This window comes from Microtus ochrogaster, linkage group LG4, assembly GCF_000317375.1.
Source record: "Microtus ochrogaster isolate Prairie Vole_2 linkage group LG4, MicOch1.0, whole genome shotgun sequence".
Lineage (NCBI taxonomy): Eukaryota > Metazoa > Chordata > Mammalia > Rodentia > Cricetidae > Microtus > Microtus ochrogaster.
Window position 1 is genome coordinate 2,208,780 of NC_022030.1, and position 12,578 is coordinate 2,221,357.

Here is a 12,578-nt window from a genome sequence, read left to right on the forward strand (position 1 = left end):
TGAGTACACATGCCTGTGCAGGGGCATGTAGAGGCCAGAGCAGGCTGTTAGTGCAATTACATTTTAGGAAAATTAAAGCTTACTTCAGCATTTGCCTGCTCTTAAGTTCTTTTTTTTAAATTAATTTTTAATTTTTTGAAATTCTTTTTGAGTAGAGTTCAATTTATAACTGAGATTAAATAAGATATTATTTTTAGAATATAAGTTTTACTGACCCAACTTTCATAAAAATGTTATGATTCTGGCAATCCTAAGTAGTGTCTGTTGTTTTAGCATATTCTACAAATAACAAAAACTGGTTCCCGAGTTACTGAACTCTGTGTGCACATAGTAATAATAATTCTGTAATCGTTACTCATCTGTCACTCTCTGCCTTACTGCCATGACACAGGTCTCACTGGAGCTCACCCTTTCAGTGAGATTGGCTAGCCATTGAGTTCGTGAACTCTGCCTCCTTCTGCTGCTGCTGGGGTTGCAGGCCCAGGCAGCCATGCTAGGCCTGTGCTTGATGCTGGCATTTACACCCTGGTCCTCACATTTGCTGAGGAAGAGTTTACTCACAGAGCCATCTCCCTAGCCCTGGATGAACTTTGTTCTTTGAAGTCATTGATCATTGGGTCCCTTGTGAGGGTTTGGTGTGGTTCCTGTGGACAGTCTGTTCTACATAGAAGGAAAAAGAGCCGTTGCTACTCCCTTATTTTTATTTTATTATTATATATTTTTGCCAAATTGGAACAACAAAAGATGTTTTTTCAAAATTTTCCATAGAAAGAGTGGTCCTTAAGTTAACCTGTAGTCCATTCTCCATTATTAAAATGATCACGAGCATCTGTGTGTTTCTTTCTTTCTTTCTTTCTTTCTTTCTTTCTTTCTTTCTTTCTTTCTTTCTTTCTTTCTTTCTTTCTTTCTGTTTCTCTCGCTTTCTTTTTCTATATCTTTTTCTTTTTTTCTTTTTTTTTGTGTGTGTGTAGCCCTGGCTGTCCTAGACCAGGCTGGTCTGGAACTCAAGACCCCCCTGCTTCTCTGCATCCCATGTGCCACCAAGCATCTTGGAACAGGTGTACTTTCACACAGTTTTGGCAGTGTATAGTGACATTGAAACCAGGTTATCTGTAAAACCTGTGTAGTTCTATCAGAAGATCTCAGCTAAGAGCCACTATTGGAACAGCATCTAGGAAGAAATCTCATGCTTACGGTTAACAAATTATAAAAACAAGTAGAAATACGGAAGGGGTTATCTAAAAAGTTCTGAGTTTAGCCTTTCCCTAGAATTTAATGATACAGAATATGAGGAATTAAATTTTAATAACTAAGCTGCAGCTGCCCTTGTGTTTATATTGATGACATTTTTAGAATTCCTTGTCACATGCCACAGGACCGTGGACTCTGAACACAGAATGGAAAAATTATTGTTTATTCACGAAGAGCACACATATAACAAAAAAATTAAAAAGACATGAAGCTTAGAGGGAGATGGGGTGGGGCCTTGAGAGAAAATTGGAGAGAGGAATTGGTAGATGGATAGGATCCATACACACTGTATAAACAGATGTAACTTTCAAGAATACAAAATATATTAAAAAGCATACATATCAAAACTACCACATTTTAAATATATTTCGCAGTATAAGTTAATTTTCAGTGCTTATAAATGAGAGCTGAGGAAAATTTAAAAAATAGTTATTCTTATAAATCTTATATTAAAATTATAATTTTAAACTTACTTGAAATGAATAAAGCATGATTATTGACTTAACAAAGACATGACTCATGCTATTTTAAAGTTATTATAACTGTGTATATATATAGTGCTTGGTAACTCAGCAACCCCATTTTAGTTATTTTTAGAGCCCATTAAGACAGTAATTAGACACTGTTAGATTAGGAATGTTACGATCTTAAAGATTTTATAAAAGTTATGTTAATAAAATATATACTCTAAAAATAGTAGCTATTTAGTCTGAGTTATAAAACTGCACTTCATTCAGAAGACCTTATAAAGAGACAGATGCCTAAGTAAGCTCTGACTTTGTTCTTTAAATAGAGCTCTTCTGTAAATGTATTAAAACAGCCAGTATTATTAAACATAAAGGTCTAGTCTGTGCTGCAGAGATGGCGCAGTGGCTGCAGAAGACCTGAGTTTGGCTCCCACAGCACACTGGGTGGTTCATAACTGCTTTGACACCAGCTCCAAGGCATCTGATGTCCCTTTCCAGTCTTTACAGACACATGCACACACATGCATGCTGACACACACACACACACACACACACACACACACACACACACGCACGCATGCATGCGGACACACACACACACATGCACACACACAGAGAAACATAAAATAATTTTTTTACTGACCAGTGCGCTCACATGTTTACTCCAAATAAACGGTGCCTGTTATTTGTGGATACGGGACCCGCATGTTCATGAGAAACAGTGTAAAAAGCATGAGGTTTTTCTTTGCCTTACAAAGCTTTTCTGTAAAGACACTTAAAGATGGCATTTTTAAGAATTTAGGGCTCAGGATGTAGCTCCGTCACAGGGAACTTGCCCAGCACTCATAGAACCCTGGTCTAATCTCCAGTATTTGATAGGAGAAAGTCAAAAAGCAGGGAAGCTAAGACGGTTAGTGATGTGGGAGTCCCCTCTCTGTGCTGTGATTACCATTAATGAATAAAGAAACTGCCTTGGCCTGTTGACAGGGCAGAACTTAGGTAGGCGGGGAAGACAGAACTGAATGCTGGGAGAAAGAAGGATGGAGTTGGAGAAGCCATGAACAGATGCTGGGAATTTTACCTGGTAAGCCACAGCCTCATGGTGATGCACAGATTAATGGAGATGGGTTAAATAAAGATGTAAGAGTTAGCCAATAAGAAGTTCGAGCTAATGGATCAAGCAGTGTTTTAAATAATACAGTTTCTGTGTGGTTATTTTGGTTCTGGGCAGCCAGGACGAACAAGTGGCCTGTTCCTACAAATTGGCGTCAATCATACTAATAGATCTCATTGATAGGCTAAGAAAGCTGCAGTTGCCAGTTCTATTTGGAGTAGTTTTTCTTTTTTGGAGAGCCTTGCCATGTAGGTCAAGCTGACTTGACCCTCAGATTTTTCTGCCTCAGCATCCTAAGTGACCTGACTACACGTGCCACTCTGCCCACTGAACTGCTCTTTGAGTTGGAGTAGCCTTTGCAGCAAAACAGAGAGCTATCTGTAAAAAACTCACTACAATTGATGATGGCTGTTTTATAGCTCATTTATCAAGTACAGTTGCCTTCTGTAAATTACAAACTCTAGTTTTTTAATGTAACATTAAAAAATAATTTTATTTTTAGCTGGGCAGCAGTGGTATATGCCTTTAATCCCAGCACTCAAGAAGCAGAAGTGGGTGAATCTCAGTGAGTTCCAGGACAGACTGGTCTACAGAATGAGTTCCAGGACAGCCAGGGCTACACAGAGAAACCCTGTCATGAAAAACAAAAACAAACAAAAAAAAATTGTAATGTGTATGGGTGTTTTGCCTGCATGTAGCCTGCTTCCTTCAGAGGCTAGAAGAGGGCAACAGATCCCCTTGAACTGGAGCCATAGATGGTTGTTGACTGCTATGTGGATGGTGGTAATAATGGAAAATAATATCTGTAATCATCTTAAGTCTTTATTGTTTGGTAGTGTTCTTTGGAGGAAATAAACCATAAACTCGTCTTCTGAATCCAGCATTATTACCTGAGATCAAAGCCAGATAGACACAACAAAAAAGAAAAATTTATAGACCAGTTGTTCTGTTGGACATGAACATAGAAGTATCAATCAAATACTTTGCAAACTGAATTCAGGAGTGCACTAAGAAGATCATATACCATGAACAAGTTGGTTTCATTATGGGGATACAAGCTGGTTGAACATAAGCAAATAAATTAATATAATATAGTGCATTACTAGGCTTAGAGACAGAAATCACATGTTCATTTTAATTGATTCAGAAAATCCCAGAATGATAGAAGCCTTAAAATGGAATAAATGTGCCTCAGCATAATAAAGACTATATATGTCGAGCCTATAGCCAGCATTATACTATGGAGAAAATCGGAAAGCATTTTCTCTAAGGTCAGAAATGGGGCAGAGGTGCTAACTTTGATCTATTTAATATAGTCTGGAAGTCTTACCTGAAGCAACAAGACAGAGAGCAAAATAGAAAGGATAAGAGCAGGAAATAGGAAATAAAAGTATCCCTACTTGTAAATAACACAAACCTACAACCTAAATAATCCAGATGCTGCTAAGAAATTTATAGATTAGAAAACTACTTTAAGCAATGTGCCAGGTGCAAATCAACAAACAGAAATCAGTGGTTTTAGTGAGGCATAATAGCATATATCTGAAGCATGATGGCATGTACCTAAGGCATGGTGGCATGTACCTGAGGCATGGTGGCATGTACCTGAGGTATGGTGGCATGTTCCTGTAAGGCCAGCACTCCATGATCTTCCTGCAGATGTCCAGGCCAGCCTGATCTACACAATACTTGGTCACAACAGCAGTAATGGTTCTCTAACTAAAACAAAAATGATCAGAAGCTTTTTATTTTTTATTTTTTTAAAAAATATTTATTATGTATAGAATATTCTGTCTGCTTGTATGCCTGCAGGCCAGAAGAGGGCACCAGACCTCATTACAGATAGTTGTGAATCACCATGTGGTTGCTGGGAATTGAACTCAGGACCTTTGGAAGAGCAGGCAATGCTCTTAACCTCTGAGCCATCTCTCCAGCCCGATCAGAAGCTTTTTAGAAATGTATAATCTAATAATGAACTTGCAGAGAAAGAAATCAGGAAAAAAACCACATTCATAATAGCTTCACATAATCAAACAACAAGGAAAACAAAATAAAACACACACACACACACACACACACACACACACACACAAATTCCCAACCTAGAAGTAAACCTAACTGAGGAGTGAAGATACTAGAAGATTCAAAGACTTCTTATGCTCATGGATCAGCAAAATTAATATTGTATGGCTTTTTAAAAATGAATGCTTAGCTGTAGATTCAGCACAATTCTCATCGAAATTCCAATGATATTCTTCACAGAACTAGGAAAAACCCCTGAAATTCACAAAAACACAAAAGACCTCCCCCCACAACCAAAACAATCCTTAGCAGAAACAACACTGGTGGTGGCATTGCAATGCTGATCTTAAAATCACTACAGAGTCATAGTAGCAAAAACAGCAAGATCCACGCATAGAACGGACTCATAGCTCAGCAGCATGGAATAGAGGATCAAGGAATCAAAACACACATAGGTATAACCACCTAATCTTTGAAAAGGTGCCAGAAACATGTATTTGGGGAAAAGAGTGCTTCTTAAATATCTGGTGTTGGGAAAACTAGATAGGCACACGTGGAAGAGTACAGCTATATTCCTGATATGCTGTGCCAAATCAAAATGGATCAAAGGCCTTAGAGAAGACCTGGAATTCTGAAAGACTAGAGGAAAATAAAGCATAACATTTCAAGGTCAACACATATATCAGGGCTTTCTGAAAAGCGTTGCAGTAGCACAGAAAACAATCCCAAGAACTGACAAGTAGCATTGAGTGAAATTAAAAAGCTTTTGTAGCTGGGCGGTGGTGGCGCATGCCTTTAATCCCAGCACTCGGGAGACAGAAACAGACAGATCTCTGTGAGTTTGGGGCCAGCCTGATCTACAAGAGCTAGTTCCAGGACAGGCTCCAAAGCTACAGAGAAACTCTGTCTTGAAAAACCAAAAAAGAAAAAAAAGCTTTTGTCTAACAGGAACAGAAGTGAGTAATTGCACTTAGTAGGCATCTTATAGAAGACAGAGTTTATTTGGACACATGGTTCTGGAGGGATGAGAGTTCTTCATGACAAGGAGAAATGGCAGCAGCTGGCATAGTTGCTAAAGCAGGAAGCTGCATGCTCAGATTTTCAATGGCAAACATATAGCAGAGAGAGAACTGGAAAGGGCCAAGTCTTTAAACTCTGAAAGTGCACTCTAGTAACACACTTTCTCCATGGAGGCTGTATCTCCTAAACCTCCCCAAACAGTGGCACCAGCTAAGGACTAACAGTTGAAATGGATGAGCTTGTGGGAGACATGCTCATTCAGACTACCACAGGATAGAATTTGTGAGACTGGAAGACACCATCAGATAATATCCCATGTGCTGTGTGTGTGTATTTTTATTAGACCTGTGGCTGCAAAGCTTGGCTCTAGGCTCCAAGCAGGCCTATATTAATAGGAAGAGACATTGTGTTTGCATATATACATATAACTGTATGTATACCTACACACAGATGCACCTACTTAAGCATATGTGTATAAAATTGAGTGTATTTGCAATTTTGCACAAAATTGGGGAGAGGAATTCTTTACCTATCTTAGCTGCCTCCTCGCAGAAGTGTTGTAATATATAGGAAAGGTGGAAGAAGAGCTAGGAAGTGAGTGCCCGTCAGGGATACTGAGAGTTAGGCTTCCCCTAAGAGAGGAGTCGTTTTCCTGATGCTCGGACTATTGGGCTGGCCTCCTTTCATTCTTAGTGTGGTGTTTCTGTCAGGAACTCTAATTCCTAAGGTACTAGTTACACTGTTGTCATAAAAACAGCCTTAGGAAATGTTCAAAGAGAAGAAAGGGAAATATGTGGTTTGCAAAAAAAAAAAAAAACAAAAAAACAAAAAAAAAGGGGGTATATAATTCAGAATATAGGATTCTGTTAAAATCAGTTTAATAGTTTCCTTTGAAACAATGTTTATGGGCTGGAGAGGTAGCTCAGAGGTTAAGAGCACTGACTGCTCTCCCAAAGGTCCTGAATTCAATTTCCAGCAACCACCTGCTTGCTCAAGTCATCTATAAGGAGATCTGGTGCCCTCTTTTGGCCTGCAGGCAGAACACTGTATGCGCAATAAATAATAAATCTTAAAAAAAAAGGTTTAGTGACTTTATTTTTAAGTACGAGTTTATTGTTGCCACACTTTTAAAGAACTCATTTTAATAAAACCTATATGAAGATAAATATGTAAAATCTAAAAAAGAAGCTCTTTTTCTTAGGTTCATCAAAGTGTTTATTAAATTATTTTAATTTTAGCAAGGGCTTCTAGTCTTTTAAAAATGCATTTAAACATTTGATTGCGTTTGTTTTTGTGCGTATGTGCATGTGGAGGATAACCTGCAGGAGTCTGTTGTCGCCTTCCACCACATGGCTCCATGTTTGGACTCTGGTTGTCAACACTTCGCACAAATGCCTTCAGGTCCACTGAGACATCTTACCACCCCACAAAACATATTGCAAACGAATTGTTCTTAGGCAACTCTTTTCACCTTTATCTCTGAGATAAATTATATTATTTAGGAAGCACCCAGAGTTGACGTTTGAAGGATGCCTGATGTATTTGTTGTGTGATTTCCAATTTAGTGCTTGAGGGAATTTCTGTGTTACATAGGGGGAATTGACAGCCTCTTTAATTATTCATGAGCTCCCCTCCAGAGTAAAAGTTAACACAGATGAAAAGTGACATGCAATTTTTACATGAGTGGAAACTTTTATCTCAAAAGTGATGTATGTATAATCACTGCCCAAAACTATTTTAAGGCTCAGCTGATGGACTTCCTTTTCTGGTTGACCCCCTTGCTTCTGCTCCCACTCCCATAGCAAAGGTGAAGGCTTTGCTGGACTCCTGTGGGTGCGGGGGATCCAAGCTTGGGTCTTTATGCTTGGGAATCAAGTGCTCTTGCCCACTGAACTATCTCCTCTGCACTGCTTTTTGGATTTCAGCTTTATTCTTTGAATTTACTTAGTTGTACCAACCCTCCCTCAAGCCACTTTTGGATAAAGATAAACTGGAAAGGTGTTTATGAACAGAACTTCAAGAATATGAGTTTTCCATACATGGGGCAAGGAATTCCAGGTTCCTGTTTGCATGTTCTAGCATGTGACTTGTCAGTGTGGGAAACTCTAATTAATTCTTTTTGTTAGCTGTGTAATAGTCTTTCCAGTATGGTTGTATGGTAATTTACCAGCCATATCTTTATTGGTGGAGATTATATCCAGTCTGTGCTCATTCTGGATACTGTTTCAGTATTTTCTATGTAGAATTTTATGTACCAATATTTTCTTTTTTCCTGTGTGTTCTTAAAGTGGAATTGCTAGTTCAGGATGTATGTAGTTCATGTCTTCATAGTCACCGGACAAATCAGTGTTGTGGTACTTTCACCACCTCTGCCCTCCTCATCCCTCTCTCTTGGTAGTTGACCCCTTCCCTCCGAGTCTCCCTTCTGCTTTCAAGACACATCCATTTCGTTACTATCTTCTTTGTCCCCTCACAGTCCCTTTTCTGCCTTCATGTCGAATGAGCCCTTCCTTGAGGATAGCCCATCAGACGAATGGAAGAGGAAGCATTTCTGACTCTTGTAAACACTGCCGCTGCTCCCTCCAGTGCTCAGGAATGCATGCTTCCCAGAGCCAGGCATTTTCCTGGCACAAAGGTCCGGTACAGCTTTAGACTGAGTATTCCGGGGAATGCTCTGCAGGTCCCCAGAGTGTGGCCTTGATGTGGGTCTCACGCCCAAGTGCTCTGCTCTCTGAACTCAGCTGTCTTGATCTCTCCTTGTGGTTCTTTTTGCTCACTCTGGAAAGCTGATGGGCCAGCTCCATCTGGGGTTCTCCTTCTGTATACCCAAGGTTTTAAACTGGAACAATCAAAAGGCTTAGCCCACAGTGTTTGTTCTTTATTTTATAGTGTGCGTGTGTGTGTGTGTGTGTGTGTGTGTGTGTGTGTGTGTGTGTAGTGCATGCACGTGAGTATGTGGCTGTACACAGGTGAGGCCAGAGCAGGATGTCCGATGTCTTTCTCTACTACCTTCCATTTTATTACCCTGCAACATGGTTTCTCACTGAAGTGTATTTCAGCTGGAGTAGCTGGCTGGCAGCTTCTCAGCCCTTCAATAACTAACGATAACTATGCGTTACAGGAGCATTTGTGCTCTTATTTTCTTCAGAGACTGCACAAAGAATATTTCAAGAAAAAGGCATCCTGGTAGGAGAAAGCAGAAGTTTTAAGCCTCACTTGACCTTTATGAAACTGTCAAAAGCACCAGTGCTCAGGAAGCAGGTGAGTGCACATTTGTATCGTTGGACTTATTTTCCGGGGCACCCAGGCTTTAGCATGGTTGGGAGTGTGACGTTTTGTATTTTTGGCACCCTAACCTCCTTGTTCCTGGGACTTCAGGTTAATTCATTTCCAATCCAAGGGTGCTAAAGATCTCAGTGTTCCTAGGAGGCTATTACAGCCGTGCCTGATTTGCTGCCTGGCTGTGGTTTGCACACTGACACCCCTGACGGCTGCTGCTTCTTTTGCGATTCCTCCCAGGAGGAGCCTGTAGATGGCGCCAGAGGTCAGTTGTTCTGCTTTCTTGCTTCTGCCTTCTTCAGCTCCCAGGGTTTCCTGCGGCAGCCTCTATTCACTTGCTGCTCATTGCAGTCCTCTGTTCTAGCCCGTGTTGAGGGATGCTATGGGGCTTTACTTTTTGTAGGCTTTTCAGGGATTCCAAAAGACAGTTTTGCGCTTCCATAATTGCTTCCACTCAGGGCCTGGAACAAGGATACCACAGACTGGATGTTAAAGTATCCGTGGGACACCCCTACCCCATCCCTGAGTACTTTCCCATAAGGTTGGGTAACAGTGACAAGCTAAGACTAGTTGTCTTTTAACTTCCTTTAGCTATGGTGATTTTACCCCTACATGCATGCACGCACGCATTCGCGTTTTCTTGATTTCTCCATTTCAGCCCAGGGTTTCTTATGTCACTTGCTGGCCTCTGTTATACCAGACTATCTGAGATAAGCATGCAGATCAGTGTCCACTGCCTGCCCCTCATTCTTTCTGCTCCTTTTAAGGCTCATTTGCAGCTCTATAAATGAAGGCCGTGCTTGTTACTAAGTATAACCTGCTCCCTGCCAGTTTAGCTCTCAGAGTTCTTTTTGTTCTTTAAAACGTGTTTGGCTGATCTATCCTGTGCTCCCAAGCTTTCTACGCACTATTGTTAAAGATGCCCTCAAAGAGATATCTTGTATATTTTTGATATCTATTTTTAAAAAGTCGCCAGTATCTATCTACATGAGGCCTGGTTGTAAGATATGCTAGGGGAAATGATTATTGTACATGACAGTGTTTGAAGCCTGCAGAGCTTGTAGACTGACCGTTCACTTCTTCACTCGCTGTCTCTCTCGTTTTGCTTGCAATGGATTGCCTTCTCCCAAGTGGCTTCCCATTTAATCCCAGAGTGGCAAATCAGTGGTGAAGGTAATTCCCCTATTTCACAATGTTATTTTGCCTTGACAATATTAGTTTACGACGGGAGCACCCAGTGACACTTACCAAAGGGATGTGGAAATGTTCCAGGATCTCGATTTCACCTTCCAGACTGTTCTTGTGTGCTTTCTGGGCACGTCGCTGCACAGAACTGAGTTCCTCTCACTAGAGGACAGGGACTTGAGACTCAGAAGGCTTACCTGCCTTCAGGGAGGTCACATCCTTGAGTTTCAAAGTCCCACTCTGTGTCTAAGAACCTATCTCATTCTCAGTCTCCCGTCTGTCCTGCCCACCAGCCAACTTCCATTCACTCACATTCATTTCTATATATGAGGAGCGTCTGTTACAGATTATGATTCCATAAATATTTATTTGGTATCTGTTGCATGCCAGGGACTGGCTGCTTAAGTCTGAATTGGTAATCAAAATGGAAAGTTCCTGCTGGAATGGTATACAGACTTGAAATCAAATTGCATTCTGTAGAGATTAGAAGATTTAATCTATTGAAAGATTTTTATTAAATCTATCTAAAAAAAAATCACAATAGACTCTGTCTTCTCCACCCAGGAGATATAACAAGATCCCCAGTAAATGCCTGAAGCCACAGATAATATTAATCACGCTATATGTTGTTTCCCCATATGTGTGTTTATTCACTTAAATGATAAGTGTACTATGGCTTATCTTTGGCCTAGCAAATGCCAGCATTACTATGCACTTTGGGGCCATTATTATGTAAAGGTACGAATTAAATGTGAGCACTGTGCTGTCTGGCCTGATAGCTGATGTGGTTACCAGTGGCTAACAGGAGGGTCCTGTATGCAATGTGGCTGCGCTGGCAAAGGGATGATTCCCATCCTGGGTGGGGCAGGGTAGCACAGGGTCTTTTGCTGCTCTGAAGGGTGCACAACAAAAAGACTCGTGCTTTATCTCTCTGGAATATTTGTCTTCCCTCTCCCCCTCAGCTCTAGTGCCAGCCCTCCCTTTCCTCACACTAAGTTGCCCAGGTTGGCTTTGAATTCATGGCCCTCCTCCTCTAACCTCCCAGGTACTAGAGTTACAGGTCTATACCACCGGGGAAGCTCTTCTTCATATTTTCTATTTAATACTTTTAAACTGTGGTTGACCGCAGAGAACTGAAAACTTACATAAAAGGTGAGACTTCTGATTGTCTTTCTGGTGTCCGTCTATACATCCCATCTATTCCATGCTGACTTGCATGCTACTTTTCTCTGGAAACTCCTTCCTGTGCAGCAATGGGATGATGTCAGCAGCTTCTGAGGTGTCCTGTAATCCAATCAAGTAGAATCTAAACTGAACTCTCCTTGGCTTTAGTTACATAGGCAGAAGAGAAAGTAAAAAAGGGAGAAGCAGGTAATAGTTGCCTTTCCTACTTGCATATGGGATACAATGCACTTCAAGCACTTTATTATTTTTTATTTTAAAAGTTATTTTAATTGTAAAGTAATTGTATACTATAAACAGTTCAATATATATAATGCTATAGAATGAAGGTAATGAAACTTCGTTCATCTTTGCACAAATGTGTAGCCCAGGCTGGCCTCAAACTCCAAGTCTTACCTGAGTTTCCTGATTGAACTATGTAACCTTACCTAGCTGTTTTGCCCAGATTTCTGGATGCCCCCCCAAAACACCATGGGGTTCACACTCACATATAAAAGCAAAGAGCCTTTATTCATTACAGTGGGTACCATAGTTTGGGCAGTTGCTTTGCACAACACTTAATGTGTCTTTTAATGCATTTCAGAGGTAAAGGTTGAGATTCCGATGTTCTTTTAGCCAGTGGCTTTTCAGAAAGGTTTCTGAATAGAGCTGATGTTGCTATCTCTAGGATGGAGTGAACTTTCCTTGACATATCAGGGATTTTTACTCAGCTGGTTAGGATTTTGCTGGGGTCCAGTGAAAGGTCGCCTTGGTGAGCTGAATTTAGTAAGAAGTGGTGATGAGCATGTCAGATGCCCATGGCAAGTCAGGAGTGAGGGGAAGCCTCTGGCTTCTGAGGCCCTGAAGCTTTCTATGACTTTGGAGGGTGCTTATTTAGTGTCTAGGAGAAACCTAATAAGGTGTTATTTAAAATTGTTTTTATTATGCTTATATATATTATATATACATGTAAGTACACAAACATCATGGTGCACATATATGGAGATTGGATGACAATTTATAGGAGTCTATCATCTCCTTCTACCTTGTGGGTTCCAGGTATCAAACTCAGGTCATCA

At 40.5% G+C, this 12,578-nt stretch overlaps 1 protein-coding gene across 7 annotated transcripts in view; it reads left to right on the plus strand.

Annotated features, from left to right (window-relative positions):
• The window catches only part of Akap7 (A-kinase anchoring protein 7), a 132,912-nt gene that overhangs the window by 43,029 nt on the left and 77,305 nt on the right, over positions 1-12,578 (plus strand). For 6 of the 7 annotated variants that reach the window (XM_026786248.1, XM_026786247.1, XM_013351444.2 and 3 more), the window contains one exon: positions 9,023-9,135. In XM_026786248.1, coding sequence (XP_026642049.1) covers positions 9,023-9,135 — 113 coding nt within the window. Of the gene's footprint in view, positions 1-9,022; positions 9,136-9,300; positions 9,419-10,284; positions 10,327-12,578 lie in introns of all 7 variants that reach the window. The other variant, XM_026786250.1, reaches the window with a different exon arrangement.